At 38.8% G+C, this 22,597-nt stretch overlaps 1 protein-coding gene across 1 annotated transcript in view; it reads right to left on the bottom strand.

Moving 5' to 3' along the window:
• Window positions 1-22,597, bottom strand: part of BMP6 (bone morphogenetic protein 6) — a 150,559-nt gene that overhangs the window by 22,709 nt on the left and 105,253 nt on the right. Inside the window, exon 2 of the mRNA XM_081056152.1 lies at window positions 10,583-10,775. Within this exon, the coding sequence (XP_080912278.1) occupies window positions 10,583-10,775 (193 nt within the window). The remainder of the gene's footprint in view (window positions 1-10,582; window positions 10,776-22,597) is intronic.

Genomic DNA, 22,597 nt, shown 5'->3' with positions numbered 1-22,597 from the left:
AAAAGTCCAAGGCACAGGTTGAAAATGCTGAGCAAGGGCTCCGAGTAAGATAAGGGATCAAAATCTACCGTACATAAATGCCAACATCAGGTGGATAGAGAAAACACATTGAGATAGTCAGGGTAGCACAGGATCAGAAATCATGAGAGGATTCTCACATCAGGGTCAGGAGAGAAAGGGGTGAAAGGTTCATGCAGGAAGGGATCCGAGATGGACTGCCCAGTCTTGCCCTCTTCCTCATCCTCAGCAGAATGCTCTCTGTCTAGACTGAGACCACCACTGACACTCAGTCACACAGCCAGGTGAGGACCTTTAGAATTACAGCTTTAAGGATCTACTTCATCAGTTCACCCTTTATGGTCAGTCTCTAAAACGGCTCTGGTCTGACCCACATCTATTTACTTTTCTTCAATAACACATGGCCTCCTTAGTCTATCATCTTTGTAAAAGCATAGCTTCAAACAAGATGCATCTGATTTCACTGAAAAACAACAATTCTCTTCTAAATCTCACTGCAGCATGGTTGAGATCTGTTGTTCCCGTCTAAACTATGTGTCGCCACCAGATAAAAAATCCTAGGGTCTGGCCAAAATGGCCACCATGACTGGATTATTTGGACCCTCCTACTGAGACACTCAACTGAGCATATAATGAAAAAAAATCCTGAAGGAAGAGAGAGAAAATTTTGAATGAATTTATTGCCTATTTTGTTCTCAACCAACTCATAGACCCATGCTTCATGATGAATATGTGTTCCATCTTCAAGGATAAAATAATGTTATTCTCCATGTTATCCCAACTCGAGGACATGAGTTTCCTCACATTGTTATCATCGTGGGCAAATGGAGTTCTTAATAATTAATAAACGCAGCAAGAAATTTCTAGAAATTTTCAAAAATTCACCCTGGGGCTCGAGTTACCTGACCAACAAGTCACTCTTAAGACTTGTAGAACTGGTGTTTTGGGGGTAGGTCACCCCTGTGTGGTCCCATCACACAGCTTCCTCGTCTTAGCCTCCAGTAGGTGAGAAGCAGACAGCACCATGGGCAAAGACAGAGGGTCTTTCTCTCCTTTGCGCTTGGAGAAAGTCAGGAGGCACCTGAGCTCCTGGGTTTTGACCTTTCCTGACAAACGGCACCCATTAAGGTCACACTGTCCTGGACAAAGTACAACTGTGCTTACTACTAACTATTCACTACAAATGTGTTCTTCATAAAATGGAATTTATACGTATGAAGCAAGAAAATTTATGAAATATTTGATAAGGTGACTGTAATTTGTTGATTTCTTCATAACATATTCCTTTGCCACTTGTGTGTCTGTCTTAATGTAAACTGAGATACAAAACAACATTCATACACTGATGAACCACACTAATAAATGTACTTTATTAGTATGCAATGAGGAAAATTCAATTTTCAAATGGTATGAAAGCCAAACATCAATCATTTCACAAAATCAGATAGTAAAGCAAGGATTTGTACTTTCTCCTTATGTAATATATCATACATTAAGGATTATGTCTAAAGTTTTACCAGTAAAAAGATAGAAAAGAAATAGGATTTAAAAAGATAACACTACAATTCAGGATAAACTGCTACACACATGTACACACACACATGGATTTGAGTAACAAGGATGAACGGACATTATGATTATATAATTAGCTAAGCTCTCAGTGATTTTTTTTACACCACTTGATATTACCCAAATTTCACCTTAAGGACTAACATAGTACGAAGAGAAGGTTTAAATGTCAAAGGCACCTTAACTTTGTGAGGGATACATCATCTTCACCAAAGTAACACAAATCACTTTGCTGTCAGAGTATTAACATAGCAAGCCCTGACAAGGTGTTTACTACGTGACTGCACTAAGTGCCCTTAGATATGTTAGCTCCTCACAACCACCATAAGGGGTAAAGAGTATGAACACCACCACAGGTTGGCAGACAAGGAAACTGAGGAAAAGAGGCTAAGTAGTGTGCTACTGCTCACACAGCCAGGAAGTTCACAGCTGGGATTTGAAACAGACAGTGTAGCTCGAGTGTTACCTATGTACGTTCTGAGCCATCACAGCAGAGGCTCTTCAGTTCAGGCTGCACTGGAGTCCCCTGGAGGGCTTGTTAACACAAAGACTGTGGTGGGGCCTGAGAATGTGCATTTCTAATAGGTTCCTTGGTGATACTGATCTACTCGTCTGGGGACCACACTTTGCGAGCCACTGACCTACAACATACTCCCTCTCTCGTACATTGGGGTAGTATTACCTTCATCGGCTTCTTAGACTTCAGGTGCAAAGCCGTCTGCTCTCAAGAATTCTTGCTCCTCTTCCTAAACAGTGCAAAGCAAGTGTTGGCTGCTCCACAAGTAAATGTCTGATTGTCTTATGGACTGGACTTACCCTCAGGGAGTTATCAACCTAGACTAATAATTGGAATCACAGGTAAGACCACAGCAAAGTAGCAGTATTATTAAAGGCTTGCCCGTACGTGTCCAAGACAGGAAGAGAGGGGACGGTGGAAGATTACTTAATACAAATTTATGGCTACCTAACAAGCTGTCCTCTTTGGCTGCAGAAGCAAAATAATGTTCCCATACACTGGGGTATACTCCAATGTGCCCTAATGATCAAGTACAGATTAAACAAGGAGTTCTGCCACCTTTAATACATCTTATGTGCAAATCTTATATGTTTTAGTTCCCATCACCAATCCTACGTTTCCATATCCTTGTCCAATACGGGGGAAATAAAACAGCAAAAATATTGCTAATTTGTGATTTAAAAAAAAAGATGTTTCACAAAATAATCTTAACCACTACCATATCCTGCCTCCCACAAAGTTGGATATCCTGGTAAGGAGATGAATGCATCATAGCAATCAGTTTCTGGGAATGAATAACACAGAAGACATGGTTTCCAGAAATAAAAACCTATTTCCCTTTCTCTTTCATGTTTACCAAGTAGATAAGCAGTTCCCAGAGAACAGTTTCCTCTGCCCAACACACCCTGACTTCTCCTCTCCCCCAAATTTAGCGTTCTTTTGAGTGTATGCGATTCTTCATGGTAATTTTAATTCCCTTCTGTAATATTCTTTTCTACACTGTGCCTTTGCAAAGAACAGAACATAAATAGTCTGAGAAACAAGGTTGGGTAGCTTCTTGAGCCTTTACTTTTTACAATTTCAGGTAGATAATTCTAAGTATAAAGAATATGCACTTAACTAAAAAGATAAACAGAACTAGTTACATAACCTGAGCTGTGGGTAAGTTGTATTACCCCCTTCTCAGGGGCAAAGGATCAAATACTGAAAAGTTCAATGCTTGGCTGAGGCCCACACTGAGTGTGCCAGAGATTATCAGGTCAGCAGTAAGATTTCAGGAGTCCCTGAGGATCATACCTGTGAAAGCCAGATACAGAAAGAGAAACAGGTGTGGCTGTGCACGGTGATAAGAGGCTTTGATTTTCTTCTACCAGACTATAATAGTGTCCTCCTATTCTGGCTTTCTCAAATTTGCCCTTCTCTTCAAAAAAGAAAATAGCCTCAGATATCTCACTTTTATCTCAGTATTGATAAAAGTTCACTTCACTTCAGCAGGCGGCACTGAAAATCCAACAGAATTCATAGAGCAATTAGTCTATTAAAAAACTGCTTTGCCAAGGAAACTGTCCTCTGAGGTCCTGGAATTGGATCAACTACTGGATTTAGGTCTTGTCTCCAGAAGTATACCATTTGGTTAATGAATCAAATACCAACAATTGTGGGGATTCATTATAAAGATTTCCAAATAAAAATACAAAGCTTCTGGATGTATGCTTCTGGCTATGAAGTATCAAACTAACAATCCCACGAAGAACAAGTTAAAAAAACAAACCTGCTTGAAGATATCTTAGAGCATCCAACACAGGCAACACTTGATGAGTCAAGGTCTCAGAAAGAACTGACTCTGGGTGGTGAACACACAATGGGATTTATAGATGATGTATTGCAGACTTGTACACCTGAAATCTATGTAATTTCACTAACAATTGTCACCCCAATAAACTTTAATTTAAAAAAAAGAGATCTCAGAAAGAAGGGAAATGCATTGTGGTGAGCCCTGTATTTGCTGTTGCCTTTGCCTCTCAAGGCATTTGTTAATTCCTTGAATGAGGTATAGATGCCAGGAAGAAAGGGGCAGCAGCCTAGAGCTCAGAGCTCAGAGCCCCTCCAGCTGGGGCTCACTGGAGTTTAAGGCAGCTAGGACTTGAAGGGCTAAGGTCCCAGAGGAAAGGGGCTGCATAGAAGTGAGCTCATACAAGTGATCTCATAGAAGCTTGGGTTCACTTCCTCTAGGACCTTGGCTCTTCAAGTCCTGGCTGCCTTGAACTCCAATATTTTGCCAAATATTAAGCCGTGTACGCATGGAGTAAGAAGCTGAGAAAACAAGCAGAAAGAAATTGCTTAGAGGATAAAAAGCAAAGCAGACTTTTTGGCAGTCTCACAATGCTGGGGAGTTACAAATTAGAGTTCAGAGTCCAGAAAGATGGGCTCTGGTAAACATCCTAAACCTTCAGCTGAGACCCCTAAAGGGCTAAACTCTAGGAGAAAGGAAAAACCAGAAACAGATGGGCGTTAACACATCCTGAAACCCAGTCTCACTAGAAGATAAAGAACAAGGTAATCTGCCTGCATGTTGTCTGCTTTCTAGAAGAAAATGAAATCCAGTCTGGAAGAAGATAAAAGTGTCTAGAAAAGTTTTTCAAAAATAATGTCCTGAATTTAATTTTTAAAATTATCAGTCATTCCAGGAAATAAAACCAAGAGAGAAAAATCAAGGGAACAAATAGATAATGGAAATAGATCCATAGGTGATCTAGATAATAAGAGTTATCAGACATGATCTTTGAGTCTAGCCTTATACAAAGACGATAATAAATCACAGGTTGGGTTTGTTTCAGGGATGTGAGGCTGGTTTAACATTTTACAACCATTTAGTATATCACATTAACACTATAAAGAAGAAAAATATACTCATCCCCAAAATATCTGGAAAAAAAATTTGATAAAATTCCACACCAATTTCTAATTAAAAAACAAAAACAAAAATCTTGTAGCAAACTAGGAATAGAGGAGAATTTTCTTAATCTAATAAAGAGTATCTACAAGAATACTTATAGCAAACATCACCCTTAATGGTAAATTTCCCCCCTTATTTTAGAAATCTGACAGGGATTTTCAAACTGAAGTTAGAAATCTGAATGGAATTCAACATTATATTGAATGTGCAGCTAGCACAACAAAACAAGATGAAAAGAAACAAAAAATATAAGAATTAAAAAGAAAGAAATAAAACTGATATATATATATATATATAGATGGCATGATTATATTTATAGAATTTTCAAACTATTGCACAGAAAAAAATATTAGAATTTGCAAGGTTGCTAGAGAAAAGTTCAATATACACAAATCAATTATATTTCTATAAGTGAGCACAAATCAATTAGACACTGAAATTTGTAAAAGCTAATAAAAACATTTACAATATCATCAAAAACTTCAAGATCTGGAATAATTCTAACAAAAAGACTCAAGACACAAAAAACTACAAAATATTATTGAGATAAAGAAAGCCTAAATAAATACCATATTCTTGGATTGGAACACTCAATGTTGTTAAGAGTCAATTCTTCCCAAATTGATTTCTAGGTTTAATGACATTCCAATCAGAAGCCCAGCAATTTTCTTTTGTGGAAATTGAAATGCCTACTTTACAATTTGTATGGAAATGCAAAGATCCATAAAGTGCCAAGAAAATCTTGAAGAATAAAATTGGAGAACTTACACACCAGATATCAAGCCTTCTTATAAAACTAAAAGAATTAAGAATACACTATTAGTGGAAAAAGAGAAAAAGTAACCAATGGAACTGAATAAAGATCCCAGGAACAGATCCACACATACGTGATCACCTGATTTAGGACAAAGATGCCATTGGAATAAACTGAAAATGGAAAATATTTTCAATAAATGGTACTGGGTTAATTAGGTTTTTCTATTCTTACACAACTGGGATATCTAATCAACTTCAGTAGCTCACATATGATCTTAACTATCTGCTACTATACTTTAGTTCATTCTGCTGAGCCAAACACTTCCATATCCCACAGCTTCCTGGGTATCCCTACCATGACTCAAACATGTCCAAACCGTCCCTATCTCTGTGAGTGGTTCAAGTAGCATATCAAACTAAAAATTCTAGAAAAATGTGTTTTTGCCACTTGACAGTTATTTTCTGTCCTTGGACAATTATATTCTACCTGTAAAATAGGTCAGAATTGGTGAATTTTGTCAAAAATTGAGTTTAAGCAATAATTCCATCTGGGATTTTCCCCGAGACTCCACTGGCATGGCTTCTGGGCTATCCCTAGGAAATCTTTCTGTTTTGAAAACCAACTCTGCAGCAGCATTGCCCTGTTTCCTTCATTCAGAGGTGCATTTCTTCACATTCTAAGGATTCTGAAGTTAGGATGAAACATATGAACCAAACTTTACAAAAATACACAGATAAAAAACCCCCACAATTTTGCCTGTTTGTAAAAAGAGGAATAAGTTGCAATAGTGCTTATATTAGGAAGAACTGAATTTTAAATTTGGTAATTATTTCTTACTTTAAATGTCTTCCAAAGGACTTCACCATGATAGAACACGCAGAAGAAAAGTCATCATATATATATATATATATATATATATATATATATATATATATATATATATACAGAAGATAGACTATCACTGTCAGGCCATGCAATCACCAAAACATACAGAGTAGAACATAGAATTTCAAAACTAGCAGAGGCAAGTGTGGTTAATTCATGTACCAAACGGGACCATCTTCCAGGGACACTGAGTATGTCCCTCTGTTAAAATTTCTGGCTGGCTTTCAGGAGATGCTCTTTGACTTCTAAGTATACAAAACCAATTAAGACCAGTCAAAGTATGTCTTTAACCAAATAAGAAATGTAAATGAATGTGATATCCTTTAAAAGCCTCAAAATTGCAGTTAATCTAAAGGTACTAGAGAAGTATAAAGATCATGAGTACGTGTTATGAAAAGCAACATGTTACCATTATGTTACAATACATGAATATGAAAGGTCAAAAGTTATTCCAAGCAGCCTTTACCATCCAAGTATGAAGACAGCTTAGTGTGTTTGAGATGCAGAAGAAAACGGTGAAGTAAACAAACGAATAATACTGTGAGTAAGCACAAAACTTCTGTATGAATGTATTCTACTCTTTCCTCCCCCTCATACCTCTGCTCTAGAAAAGCTGCCAATAGATTAATGTTTAATCAATAGATCAACAAAGGTTTGCAAAAGTTTTCCATAGGGAGGCCTTGGAAGTCTACGTACCATGGCCTGAATTCTAACAGACACATTTCACTCCCACAGAGCTGTCTCACTTGCCATCCAAACAGAAGCAACCTTGGGATGTTCCCATCCAGTGTAAGGAGATGGTGATATGAGGCATGCCAGAAGGAGACTGCTTACCTCTTTCTGGCATTTCACCTTTATCTCGGGACTGTAGCCATGTCATTGGGGTGACTTTTGGGAAGCTTAACAGACAATAGTTTAGGCATAATTTGGAGTTGGCAACATGCATATGTGCCATGTTTCATTCTCTAACAGGTAACATGCCTCCTTGCTTATCTGATGGGGCCATGGCTAAACCCTAATGAGGGAATATATGAGAAGGTCTTTTCCAAACCCTAAGTACTCTATAAGTGCCAATTTTTGCCAGTGTCATCATAAAAACATAATGATTTATAACACCAGATGTTAACACTAAATTCATCTTAAAATATAAACACCACACCATAACGTAGAGCACATTTTAAAAATAAAGTGCAGAAGGCATGCTGTGCTATTCTGATTTAACTGTGTACACTGCTGGGTGGTTGTTCTACGAGTTGCTCCAGATCTTTTTAGGACTTAAGATTCTATCTCAGGGTTTATTCTCAGGTTCTGAATAAAGTATCAAATGTTTCTCTGTACTCAAAGCACCATCTATTCAAGTAGTGACTTTTCTTTTTTTTAACTTACCTGGTCCAGTGATTTCCTATCAGTCCGAGGAATGTGTTTCTGTAGAGTTCACAGCAACGGCCTATCTCCCAAGAATCTGTTTTTGACCCTCTATGGGTCGGGCTTCCTAGCTGCCCTTTATATGCCCATACATAACTTCTTCTGCCTCAGCTGAGTATATGACAGTATTAAAAAACCTGCACTTTTTTGTTTGTTTGTTTTGCAAGGAGGCCAACTATTTTGCAACACAAACATTTGTTAAATGAAGTTAATCCATTAAATACTACAAATTTCACTTAAACACAGATTAGACAAATAAGTTTCTTCACCAGTCTGGAGAATCGTTTTCAGCCAAGACACCCCAAGATAGTACAGATGGGGGGATCAGACCTTCCCCAGAAGTCCTGAAGTTAAATCTGGAGGCCTTTGGAAGGACATTAGGAGACACCAGGAAGCCTGGGCTCCTAGCCCACCGATAAGAAAAGAAAAGCTCCTCCTGGCCAACCTGGGACCATTCAAAGCATAAAATTCTCCCAATTCTCCCAGGAGTTCCCCTTTCCTATGCACAAAACTTAAACCTATCTAATTGCCACATACTCCCATCCTAGAGGGCAGAGAAATTACAACTCTGCTTTGACAGTCATCAAAGGTTGGGACCGTTTGAGATTTTGTTTTCCACACTCACTGCTGGCCTTGAGGAAGTATGACAGCACCATCTAAGCACAAGGCAGCTGTTCATTTTTGGCTGAAGTTCAACATAAACCTTACAGATGGTCTGCTAGCTCTCTCTTCAAAAAAAATAAGAACTTGTTTTTTAAATGTATAGTCACAAAACCCCCAATAAAGTGTTTTCACTATAAAGCTCCCCTCCCCCCGCCTCCACAGGACAGAGAAAACCATGTATTCTGAACAAAGCTCTGAGCCAAAATGGTACCAGGAGATTATATCCACCAGAAAAATATAATGGGACAAATAATTAGGCACATTGAAACTCAAAGGCTAAGCAGTTCCAAGGTCTCACCGAAGATCAAGTCTCTCTGAAGTATTGAAAGATGAAAATTTAGCAACAAATAATGTGTTTTTCAAAAGAGGCCCTTAACAGTTAAGTCATTGAATATATACTTTTATTGAGGAGTGAAAATGAGACATCAGAAAACTTCCCGTTCATTCCAACATTTTGGTCTGTTATAAAGATACCACGATGACTATATTTTACATACTACATAAGTATTCCAGCTAAGAAGTCACACACAAACCTCAGTGTGTATGTTCAATACCATGATGTGTCCCCAAAGCCCGACAAGAGTCCTTCCTTCTTCCTTATTTTCCTCATTACAGATTTGAATAGGCATAAGGGCCAAATGTTGATAGTGCTCGCAAAACTAAAATAAACCGTTTATAGGTCAAGTTAACGTTTGTTGTTATTTTACTGTGCATATTTGTGACAGACCCACACACAGATCCATAACTTTAGGATAAACTATAGTCATTCGGAAATCTTTGGACGTTCTTGGGAAGTCAACAGGCTTCCAAGACCAAAAGCAAGAATTTGCACTTGGTTCATAAAATCAAAGCTGGCAAATCCCTTAGAGAGTCTCTAAATGTGGGATTCCCTCCCTCTCTGCATTCTCTTTCTTTAACTGTATCTTCATATCCACCATCTAATTGCCAGGCTGTCATGTCACCTGCTGAGATCCCACCTCAGCACCCTGAGAACTATGCAACAATGCTAACCCCCCACCATCAGGTGCTCCATTCTCCCCTAATTACTAAACTGACCCTCTAGCGTAAGCAAAATGCAAGGTTATTCGCTTGTTTCCTGTGGGCTATAGGTTTGAACGAACTGCTGTAATACTTCATCCGGTCCTCCAAAAATCACTCCCTGGAAGTTTTGCTTTATTGCTAGAAAGTCCCACGAATGCACTTCATTGCAGTTCTTTTCTAAAACGATCTGGCCTCATTTCAGGAAATAAGAATAATACAGACATGAAAAAAAGTCTATTGTTCCCTTGTATCCAAATAATAAAAAATACATTCGACACACGCACACATATACATACACACTCACTCAAAGATACATCACATATAATATGTATAACATATGTATATTATATATACAAACGCATAGCCTTGTATTCACCTGAAATCACTCCGTTTGTCAGCATCTTTACATAATTTTCACGTGTGAATTTATTTTAGCTGCCTTCACTCATCATTCAAAGTAGGGACTCAACAATTGTGGGAAACATTTTGTCCCTAATAAGTCATAGGTTCTTTGATCGTAAAGGATGCTTGGTAAATACCATCCACTGGCTTGCTTAGGAAAAGAAAACTATTTGAAAAATCTTCAACAGCAAAACCTCTTGCTGCTGGCAAACACTACAATTCAGAACACACCCCTCAGGTGCGGCCCTGAACTCCGAATCACCTTCCACAGACATACTTGGGGTTATGTGGTGACAGGGTGAGAAATGGGGGCCAGCCCCACCCTTTGGGGTTCCTTGAGCCCTCATACCTGTGCTGATGCTCCTGTAAGACTTGATAAATGCTGATAAGAAAAGTTTGGTTTTTAAAACTCCCCACAACACAGTCCTTGTAGATTCGGAATTCTGCAGCCGTCACCGCCTCACCCTCAGGAATCTGGGATAAGTTGAACTTGAACTCTTTGTGGTGTCGCTGGCGAGGGGAGAACTCCTTGTCGTACTCCACTATAAGATTAAACAAGAGAGAGTGACAACTATTGTTACTTGACTAAGTGCCACAGGCTCACCTCAAAAGAAAGTCTCCCCATTTTAATTCGTACGTGGATTACCGGTTACCAATGGCTTATTAGAAGGGTAGGATGGTGGGAAGAACATTGGCTAGGCTGTCAAACAGGCTGGGAATAAAATCCTTCGTTTTCCCCAAGATTAAATAAAATTTGGATTTTATTTCATTTAAATACTTAGTTTTACTAAGTTACATGAAATCAAGTTATTTAAACTCTTGGCCTCAGGTTTCCTCATCTGCAAAAAAAAAAAAATACAGGAATAGAATGACTTCACAGGGAAGTTGTGTTTAAGAAAACAATTAATAAGAATGCATGTGGTGATCCTGGCCCCCAGAAACCCCTCCCAGTCCCCTCTCCTTCCTACTGCTTTGCCCCCCCTCAGGTGGGTTCATCAGCAACTGACATGGCCAAGGGTAGTCCTGAGCCAACCTTTGGAAGTGCTGGTGGGGAAGGGCGTGAGCGGTGCATTTGGCCTCAGCCTGAAGCTCCCAATTTTGCCTGCTGTCAGTGCAACTTTTTGTTGACAAGTTTAGGGTAAAGCTTCATGGAAAATGTTGCTCTCACTAAAGTGTGCTGCCATCCCTCTGCTAGTGGAACCTGGGGGCTGAAGGACTCTGAAGGGAGGGACCCACTGAGTTGTGAAGCTGCTGGAGTCTCCATTTGATTTGTGCTTAGAACCCAAGTAGAAGAACAGCGATGTGGAAGTAAATCACCAATGAAACTTGCTATTTTCTAATTTTGTCTTAATTGGGAAAGGATTGAGTCTGAAAACTGGGGTTTTTAAATGAAATATTTTCCCTGCATGAAGACAAAATACGAAAAACTACAACTACCAATGATCAGTTTTCAGAGTCAGGTTTCAGATGTCTACATAAGTTCTGTGTGAGAGAAACGAGTACCAGCCACAGATTCTTAACTTATAATCATTGTACAAGAGAAAAAGGAGCGCTCTGCTTCCCACCATAAATCCTCGGCTCTTTCCCCCAGAGTTCAGAAACACTTCTGCCCCGCTGTTCCTGTTAGTTTTCTCTTAATGGCAACCACAGTGAAATCCCATGAGCAAATTAATCCTTTATGGCACAGTTTTCCCAGGGCTTGTGGGTAGAAAAAAAAAATCAAATTATTTGCCACCTCCAACTGCCCACTTTCTCCCACATGTGTTGTTCTCCATAATCACCAGAGAAAAGCTTTGGAGATTTAGCTTCTTTTAAAACTAAAAAACAAAAATAAATAAAAAAGCCAGTAACTTTTACAAGAACCTAAGACCTCAGTGGCATTTGCAGAAACTAAGGAAAGTTAAGCCATCTATAGGTATGGGGTTTTAAATAAAGAATTTCTGAAACTGCCATGTGACTATGCAACAAATCTTTTCAATTCAAGTTATCGCCCTTTATTTTATTTTCCATTTTATGGGTTAAAAAAGGACAAACTTTGACTTATGTAAGAGCTTGAATATAAGCAAAAAAAGGTCTAACCAGAAAGTAAACCAACAAGAGAGCAGGTTTTCTAATTAGTGGCTAAGCATGAAAAGCAATATTGTTGGGGAGTTCACCCAAGGCCACCCACACATGATGCTGGATCACTTTTCCCTAAAACTGATCTGCCTTTTACGTTTGATATGTTATCATCAGTAGTTAAAAAGTGAGTCAAATCTGATTTCCCAGAGACTTTCTACAAAACAGTCACATAGCTTTTCTGTAGGGCCTTTTGTGTGCTTAAATTTTAATATCACTAAATGAAAATATATTCTTAAGATTCATTTCAGAGAATGCTTAAGCACTCAAAGAAGTCTTTCAATTGCTCTTAATATAAATATAAATATAATTAATTAGAAAGAAAAAATACAGATGTGAAGCAAGATATAAGATAGTAACTTAAGATATTTTAGTTCTAAGGAGCAGAGAAAGGGACAGAAATTTCAATATATGAGAAATGTGGTAGCTAGTCTTTGGAGAGGTACACCACCCCCAATAAACCATACCTCCCGGTATTCACACCCTTGGGTGGTCTCCCTCCTCTGGGGTGGCTCTGGGCTGGTGCTGAGTGACTTTTGAGGCTAGGTCATAAGTTTCAAACTTCCTTCTACTTAGGTTTCTTGGAATGTTTGTTGGGGGGCAAGATGGCTACATTGTAAGAAGTCCACCTGCTCTGAAACCTCCATGCTGTGAGGAAGCTCAAGCTAACCATATAGAGAAGTGAAGTGTGCATAGAGAGACAGAGGGAGAGAGAGAGGGAAGGAGGAAGGGAAGAGTCCAGTCAGTCCCCAACTGCCTCAGCTGAGGTACCAGACGTATTATGAAGATGCCATCTTAGATCTCCTACCCTGTGGAACCTTTGAATGACTCCAACTCTGGCCACCATCTGACTGCAATTACATGAGGACTTCAAGGGAGAACCACCAAGTTGAACCTAGTCATTTCACAAGACTCAAAGATAATAACACACGGTTGTTTTTAAGCCACCATGTTCTGGGTGACTTGTTATGCAGTAATAGGCAACAGACACAAGAAGATAAGGGAGGACAGGAGAGGGTAACAGAGGGAAATGGAGAGAAAAGGGAAGTCTGGCCTTGATAGAAAGGAGAGAAATTGCATGCAATTCTTAAGGATAAGGGTTTTGAAATGCTGGAAGGCAGTATGTATGACTAAGGAAGAATCCTGGCAAAAGTGCCTCACAGGCACTTGTGGAGAGATAAAGAATCTAAAAATGAGAAAACAGAAGCATAGTTCAAAGCCTTCATTTTATTTGAATGTGAACTAGAACTCATTGCCTTATATGTGCATTTTCTCATTTCTCCTCTACCAAGACAACATTATCTTGAAGCACTCTGAACTTTCTTCTGCTATTCCTTTCTCTTTCTCTGAGGAGATTCATGGTCTCCTAAGCCCCACAAGTCTCTGTCCACCTGCTTTTAAGTTCTTTCATCCAAATCCTTTACTGTCTTCTGAACCTCTCCTCATGTCTCTTAGCTGGAAGCTGAACCACCTTCCTCACTCTCCTCATGATACCTCAGCCACTGGTCGCTGGAATTTGCTTGGAACTCTTTCTTTCCCAATTTTTTGCCCCTAATTGAATTTGCACAATGCATTTTGCTAATGTCTCACAGGGATACAAGAAATAAACACAATTTGGTCACTGACTACACGTGAATTTGAAGACCACAACAGTAAAATAATAATGTTTCCAATGAGCTTAGCATTGCCCCTTGAAACATTATGATTCTGAACGCTTTAAATATCAGAGAGTTTAAGAAATATGAGAGAGGCTGAGTTCTGAATTCAGTGCTCAGTACCTATTTTGTAGCCCTAGCATTTGGCTTTTTCAATGGTGGTGCCATGTGTGATATACAATTAAGTGGTATCTAACTGCTTAACTGGTTTTTGATTCCAGCTCCCTTCTTCTTAACATATATGATGCTAAGTAAGATATCAAAGTTCCAGTTATCAGTTAAAAGGGAATGATAACATTTCTGTAGATTAAGTAAGACAATCTATACAAAATACCATGTTTCCCCGAAAATAAGACCAGGTCTTATATTAAGGTTTGCTCCAAAAGATGCATTAGGGCTTATGTTCAGGGGATGCCATCCTAAAACATCATTCTAGAGCTTGTTTTCCAGTTAGGTCTTATTTTCGGGGAAACACAGTAGTCAATGGTAGAGTAAGTGCTTAATAAATGTTAGTGGTAATTATCACTAGCTGATATTTGAGAATGCAGCTCCTCTAGGCTTAGAGTCTGTCATTGCTGAGAAATTCAAATTTACTCATGAGTTTTTAGATAGGGCTGATTAACAGTTCCACTAAATTAACTTTTTAAATTAGAGAGATGCATTCTGTGAAAGGGGCAGTAAGTAAAATCAGCATATTGAGTCTTGGTGATTGGCTACTGGATACAGTGCTGTGTTCTCCAAGACAATAATTCCTAGAATTTTCCACTTCAAGGACTAGTGAAAATATTTTTTGAATGGTAATGACCTTACACAAGGTCACCTACTTTTTTCTGTTTGCCTTTTGTAAGAGCAATAAAACAAACAAGACAACAAACTGCATTCTTTTAACTGATTTCATTGCTAAAGGTCCTTCTAACACTGAAAAAAAAGGACATACTTGAAGAATATATACAATCCTTGAAATTGAATAAATTCAGCTTTATAAAACTCACGCTACTCTCTTTTTGCTTCAGACCAGCACCAGACCTTTGTCCAACATATAGGGCCACAGCCCTCAAGAATAAAAGTTACTGGTTTAAGATTTAAAATGTAAATTAAGTAATATTATACAAACAAAAAGGATACACATAATTTGTAGAGGTAACAAAGCAGAATAATAAAGCACTACGGAAACCAGCACCCAACTTAAAAACCAGAACATGACCGATACCATGGTATTTCTCCCTGATGCCATCCCCGCCTCTGCCCAAGTGGTACCTAGTATCATCAACAGTGTCTAGCAGTTGCTTGCCTTTTAAAAATGAACAGTTTTACTATATATGTTTGTATCATTAAATCATAGTGTTCAGTTTTTCATTTTTCCCTTAAAGTCTTCCTTTCAGACATGATGGAAGTTTTACATGTGGAAAACATAGGTCACAGTTAAGATTGACGGCAGCCTGGGCTCATAGCTGCACTACCTCTCAGCTGGTGGGGAACTAAAATTCTATGGGTGGGACATGGCTCCTCTGCAGGCAATGGGTGACTAGTAATTCTTCACCTTCAGCTCTAACTCTTACAGATCTATTAAAAACATGGGCATTTTCTCTACCTGTGTTGGTAAGGATGTAGAAAGAGTAGAACCGTTGTGCATTGCTGGTGGAAACGTAAAATGGTGCAGCCACTGTGGAAAACTGTGGCGATTCCTCAAAAAATTAAACAGAATTCAGCAATTAAACAGATTCAGATTCAGAATTAAACAGATTCAGCAATTCCACTTCTAGGTGTTTACCCAAAAGAAGTGAAAGCAGGGACTCAAACAGATATTTTCACCCCCAGGTTCATAGCAGCATTATTCACAATAGCCAAAGGTGGAAGCAACTCAAGTATCCATTGGCAGATGAATGGATAAACGAAATGTGATGTATACCTACAATGGAATATTATTCAGCCTTAACAAGGAATGAAACTCTGACACATGCTACAACATGGATAAACCTTGAGAATATTATGCTAAGTGAAAAAAGCCATAGAGACAGCATGTAAAATGGTGGTTGCCAAGGGTTAGGGGAGGAAAAGGGGAGTGCTTGTTTAATGGGTACAGAGTTTCACTTTGGGAAGATGAAAAAGTTCTGGAGATAGGTAGTGGTGATGGTTTCACAACCCTGTGAATGTCCTTAATGCGACAGAACTTGTGCACTTACAAATCGCTAAAGTGGTAAATTTTATTATGCATATTTTACCACAATAAAAATACTAACAAAAGATGGACATTTTCTCACATGATCACAATGCATGATCACCCCTAAGTTAAAATAATTATCCATCGTCCTCTAACAATCAATAAACAAATTTCCTCAAATACCTCAAAAAACTGTCTTCCTCCATTTGGTTTATTGGAATCCAGAGCCAAACAGTGTTCACTCATCACATGTGGTTGCTCTGTCTCTTAAGTCTCTTCTAAACTACTAGCAAACCAGGAATAGAAGGAACTCCACTAACCTGATAATGAGTTTATATAAAAAACACCTACAGCTAATGATGTTCTTAATAATGATCCATGTGAACGACTTCCTTTAGAATCAGAAAGAAGGCGAATGACGTTTTTCAGTCTCATATTGGAGTGCCGTTTAGTACCGCTAAGATTAAGTAACAGGAAAGGAAGAGACACATTACCAATTGTTAGGCCTAACAAGCAAGTGCTTCCTTGACTGTCTCAGTGAGTTCAGGCGCTGTAACAAAAATATGACAGACTGGGGGGTTTAAACAACATTTTTTTCTCACACTTTTGAAGGCTGGAAGTCCTCGGGATCAGCATATTACCACTGTCAGGTTCTTGGTGAGGGCCCACTTCCTTGTTTTGTCCTCACATAGCGTTCCTTGGTGCATGCCCTGAGCTCGTAAATTCTAGTCTCCTTCTCTTCCTAGAAGGATGCTAATCCCACCATGGGGGCTCCACCCTCATGACCTCATCTGGACCTAATTACCTCCCAAAGGCCCCACCTCCTAATACCATGTCACTGGGGAGTAAATTTCCAACAATATGAATTATGGGAGGACACAAACACAGTCCATAACATTGGCCGTAAGGTGTCACAATATTTGTTCTGCTACCTTTCAAATTCATGTTTTGAAATTTTTGCATTTGTGTTTTAAGTGACACTAGTGATGGTCTCATCTCATACAGTGTTACTTGGACTTAAGTTATGCTTGCTCTTGGAATTATTTGGAGAATGTTCCCTCTGTTTCTTGTCTTTCTTTTCAAGAAACGATCTCTTTTTTGGAAGTTTGGCAAATTTATCTGTAAAATCATTTGATCCTGGTGTTTTCCTTTGGAAAAAATTTTTAATTATTCATTCATTTTCTGTTAAACATATAGAAATATTTAAGCTATCTATTTCTTTTTAAGTCAGTATGTATTTTCTAGACGTTTGTCAATTTGGGTTAAATTTTCAAATTTATCACCATAAAGTTTTTCAGAATATTCTCCTATTATTTAATCTCTGTTCTATGTTTTTTTTTAATTCTAATATTATTTATTTATAGATTCCCTTTTTCTTGATTCATATTATTGCAAGTCATTTTCTTTTTTCGCTCTCTACTGCTTAATTTTATAATAAAGATATTTTAATACAGGTATTTTCTGAACATCATCCCACTAAGTCTGTATTATTTCACTTAAAGTTGTCTAGAGAAAAATAAAAACACCACCTATTTCAACTGCAAATATAAGAGAAAAAAAAGAAAGGGGAGAGAGGGAGGAAAAGAATAGAATAATCTTTCTATTTAATACACTTAAGAGTAGTCACATATTCATTATTTTCCCACTGGACTCACTCAATAGTTAATTCAAATTCTACATTTTCCAAATGCTTCATGTTTCTACTTGCAGTTACACAACAAACTTGAAAAACTTGAAACTCTTTTTTTTAAAATTGCCATTCCATTGACTACTGTAAACAAGTTTTCATGCCATGGCACAAGTTTATTTAATTTTAAGCAACAAGGACAGTTCTGGCTAGTCTTCCAAGGGTTGTAACAACAACAGTCTTTCGACTTTTCTGTTGCAAGCATACAACCTTCAGTAGTCATAGAGATACCGAATTGAACTCTCCAACTCACTTTTTAACCACAGTGAGATGACAGACTTTGTCCTCCAGGATTCACCAAATATTTCTACATGTTTGTATTAATGTTCTTTGAGAATCACAAATATCAAGAAGAATCTATTTTCCTGGCTGCCATGCTCCAAGTGATTTTTTTCCTAAACTTTTTATTTTAAATAATTATAGACCTACAAGTAGGTCCCCAAATAGTGAAATTTATTAAACGAATAGTAGAGAGGTCCCATGTAACATCTTACATAACTGAAGTACAATAGCAAAACCAGGAAATTGACGTTGGCATTATACCTTAACGAGACTACAGACCCAACACCGATTTTATCAATTTTTGCATGTCCTTTGGGGATGTATGTATATACTTCTATGACATTTTATGACATCTATAGATTCCTATAACCACTACCACAATCCAGATACAGAGCTGTTCTGTCACCACAAAAGAACTCCCTTGGCCTACCCTTTTATTCCAAATGGGTTTTTAAGACTAGACCCAGTACATATTCATAAAGAGCTTTAGGACCAACAGTGTCTACATATCATTGTTAATAGTAATGGTTCACCAAGTCATTTTTTTTAAGAACTTATTTTAGAACCATGTTCACACCCAAATGCAGATGTTAAGATCACTTTAGGGTGGGAAGAAGCTCAACAGCTACAACTATCCACATCTTACAATGGAAATAAGTCATAGACCGCAGCTAACATGAGAGAATACACTCAGGCACTTAAATCAATAAACATGTGTCATGAGGAATGACTTACACTGAATAACTGCAGCCTTGATAGACTTCCATTAATATCAAATAACCACATTTTGCCTACTTGTAAGGACTGCTATAAAGAAGCAGTCAGACCACATTTAGTAATAATTAATATCTGCAACATGTATTTTTTCACAATTAAGAAAAAGTTTAACATTTTCAGTCAAAACACATAGATGGGAGAGCCCAAAGAGAAAAATAAAGACTCTCTCACACTCTGATTTCAACTGCATAGCAATCACGGGCAGAATATCCTCATTGGGACTGAGACAAGAAATTTAAGTCTGTATCCCTTATGGCAGACTAATCATTTCTTTTCAGATGACCTTGCTTCTTGCGTTGCTTTTATAATGCAATCGTCCTTGGTATGCTGGAGCTTCCCTGCAATATACCTAGCTGTTTGTGAGAAACACTACCCTTATTTCCCTGTGAGGGCCCTGGCTTAATTTGGGGACCTTGGGGACAGCTCTCCCACCTTGCCCTGGACCCCAAGCTGGTCTCGTGGTCTGCAGTAGTGCTGGTATTTGCACTCACAGAAACCTGGCTTTTATGTTTGTTTGCTCACAGTAACACACTCAGGGGAGTCCTCAAAGATGTCCCTGAGTCCCTGACATTCCCGCTGTAGACATATTTGCTCTTGTTTATCCTGGATCTAGTCATATGTTAGCAGGGGGCCTTACAGATGATCTAGTCTGCAATTCTTCCAGAATTTGAAGTCTTTATTTTATCTTGTGTGTTTGGAAAATAACATTTGGGACACATTCCTCTCACTCCTAAAGATATTATAAAACCCGCCGAATGTTTGAAGAGTTTACAAACAGTTTCATACACATTATCTCATCTGTTTCTCCGAATAGTCCCAGAAGACAGGCAGAGGAAATATTACCACCATCATATCAATAGGAATCTGAGGCCAAAGGCAGTTAAGGGGCTTCCCTATGCCACTCACTTTTATGATTTCGACTGTTATCTCTATGCCGATCTCTTTCACAATTCCATCTCCAGCTCCTCGCTCTCCCTTCAGGAAAGTGTTTATGTTATTGCTGGGTACACATATCTTCATCCAGATGCCCCTTATGCACTTAAAGCCAACCTGTGCAAAATGAAACTCACTATCTCCCCCTTCACTAACCTGCCCCGGTAGGTTTACCTCTGTCCATCTGGTTGCTCCAAACTGGACAATTAGTCAACCAACTCCCATTGATATTACCCTCTAGAACTACACTGTCCAACACAATAGCCACTAGCATGTGCAGCTTTTAAATGTAAATTGATTTATATTAAAAACTTTAGTTCCTCAATCACACTAGCCACATTTAAAGTGTTCAGTGGCCACATGTGGCTGGTGGGTACTATATGGATACAATATTGTAAACGCCCATCATCACAGAAAGTTCTATTGGACAGCACTGTTCTGGAAGTTTCTCTAACCCACCTGTCCTGCTCCCTCCACAACCACTGCCCTTGTACAGACCTCTAGTCTGACCCTCATCCATCTGTCTGCACCTTGCAGCTAGTCCCACAGTCCCAACTCTGACCTTGTAACTTGCCTGCTTAGAGCCTTCAGTCTATTCCCCTGATTGCCTTCCAACCTCATGCCTCACCTCTCCCCTCCTTGAACGATGCTCTTGGGAGACATTAAACTGTTCTGTTTTTCCAGCCACACTCCCCAGGACCTCATGCCTTTCCCTTACTTATATAATCTCCTTGCCCTTTAAAAGATGTTTCCCTCCCTCACCTTCAGGATGAAGACTTTTCCAGGCCCCAAATTTGGAAAATGCTTTTGTGCTCCTATGTAATTCAAAGTAAAAACAATTTTTTGAAGCCATAAAACAAGGAGAGTACATCAAAGTTCTTATTTCCCCCATAATTATTATTGCTTTGGTGAAAAATATCAAACTGAAACTCTTTAATATGTGTTTCCACTCAGTTTTAAGTATTCCTCTTTTGCTAGAACTCTAACCATTACTTGAAATACTTAATGGGTAATGCAGCAAGATTTTAAATATTCTTCTAAGACTGAACCCCAGAAAGCCTTCCTTAACTGTCTTCCTCCACCCTACCCACCGCCAGTTGGTTTGGGGACCCTCAACTCTAGGTTCCCATACTGTCCCATGGCAATCCTTCCATCATGCCCCTACCCTATACTAAGATCATCAGTTGTTCATAAATCTATCGCATCTGCCAGACCATAAGCCCCTCAATGCCCGGTCCATATCAGGTTCACCTTCATACCCCACAACAGAGAGCTCAAGAATGTTTGATGAATGAGAGCATGAGCCAGGGCTGAGATCTGTTCCCTGCTCTTTCCTGGGCACCACAGTATTCCCAATGAGCAGAAGGAACTAGAATGGGTCAGGCTTCTGACTGCAGCCCCAGTGATGTTTTCTCAAGACCTAGGGGGATTCTCCAGAACACAAACAGCTAAACTGAGGGACTGACTCAATACATCTCTCTGGGTTCACTTATTGAAGCAGCAGCCCGACAGGACCAGAAAACCAATTTGCATATAGCTTTGCACTCTGAATTCAGGATGCAAACTCTAAGCAGGTTAAAATTTTAAAAGCAAAGGAAAGAAATTAATCCATTCAAATGACTTCAATTATACTCAAGCCATATCACAAGGTCATCATGCACAAGAAAGATGGAATGGATTTTTAAATCCTATCCTGCATTCAGAGAAACAGATCTCTGACTCTTTTTTTTTTTCACGGTGAAGTGAAATTTACATATCAAAATTAACCATTTTAAAGTGAATGATTTATTGGCAGTTAGTACATTCACAATATTGTACAACCACCACCTCTATCTGGTTCCAAAATACTTCCATCACCCCAAAAGAAAACCCCATACTCATTAAGCAGGAGTTCCCCGTGCCCCCCTCCACCTAGGTTCTGGAAACCACCCCCATGTTCTATCTCTATGGATCTTGTATCGCGGATATTTCATATACATGGAATCAGACAATCCTTTGTCACTTGTTTCTTTCACTTAGCATGTTTTCAAGGCTCATCAATAGCGTTAACATGTATCGGTACTTCAGTTCCTTTTTTGGCTGTACGTTATTCCATTGTGTGTATATCCCACATTTTGTTTATCCATTCATCCACTGACGGACATTTAGACTGTTTCCACTTTTTGGCTATTGTGAATAGTGCTTCTGCAAATGTGTGTACATGTATGTCAGTGCCTGTTTCAGTTCATTGTGTGTATATTTCTTTCATTCTCTTTTGTTCCTCTTCTTCATCCCTCCTTCTCAGCCACTGATTCCCCAGAGTTAATGTTGGAAGGGCTGATAATTATGCATCAGAGCTTAATCACAGCCTGTCCCAAACACAAGGGCAATTAGCTAAGCACCCCCTGGGGGCCAGGTTATGCAAGGCATCGGAGTAAAAAGAGGCTGGAGAATGAATGAGTGTTGAGTGAATATACCTAGGACAGTCTCTGGCATGTAGTAGGTTTGCAATAAATGTTTGCTGAGTCCGATTACAAACAAGGTTAATCTAGGGGAACTGGATTAGACTACCAAGGAGAAATAAATGTTGTAGACTAATAGTCAAAAGTAGAAAAGAATCCCTCAGAGGTCAACATAGTGGAAGGGAAACAAGAGAGAATAAAAATCGAGCACTGATGAGAAAGATAGCTTCCTGAAACAAGAAGTCCTGGGAAAGTTGAAAGGGTATGAACCCTAATCAAATGGCTATTATTTCCTATTTTGAAAGTCAGG

The sequence above is a fragment of the Rhinolophus hipposideros genome, assembly GCF_964194185.1.
Source record: "Rhinolophus hipposideros genome assembly, chromosome: 8".
Taxonomy (NCBI): Eukaryota; Metazoa; Chordata; class Mammalia; order Chiroptera; family Rhinolophidae; genus Rhinolophus; species Rhinolophus hipposideros.
Note: the sequence above shows the minus strand (reverse complement) of the source record. Positions and strands in the feature narration are given on the sequence as shown.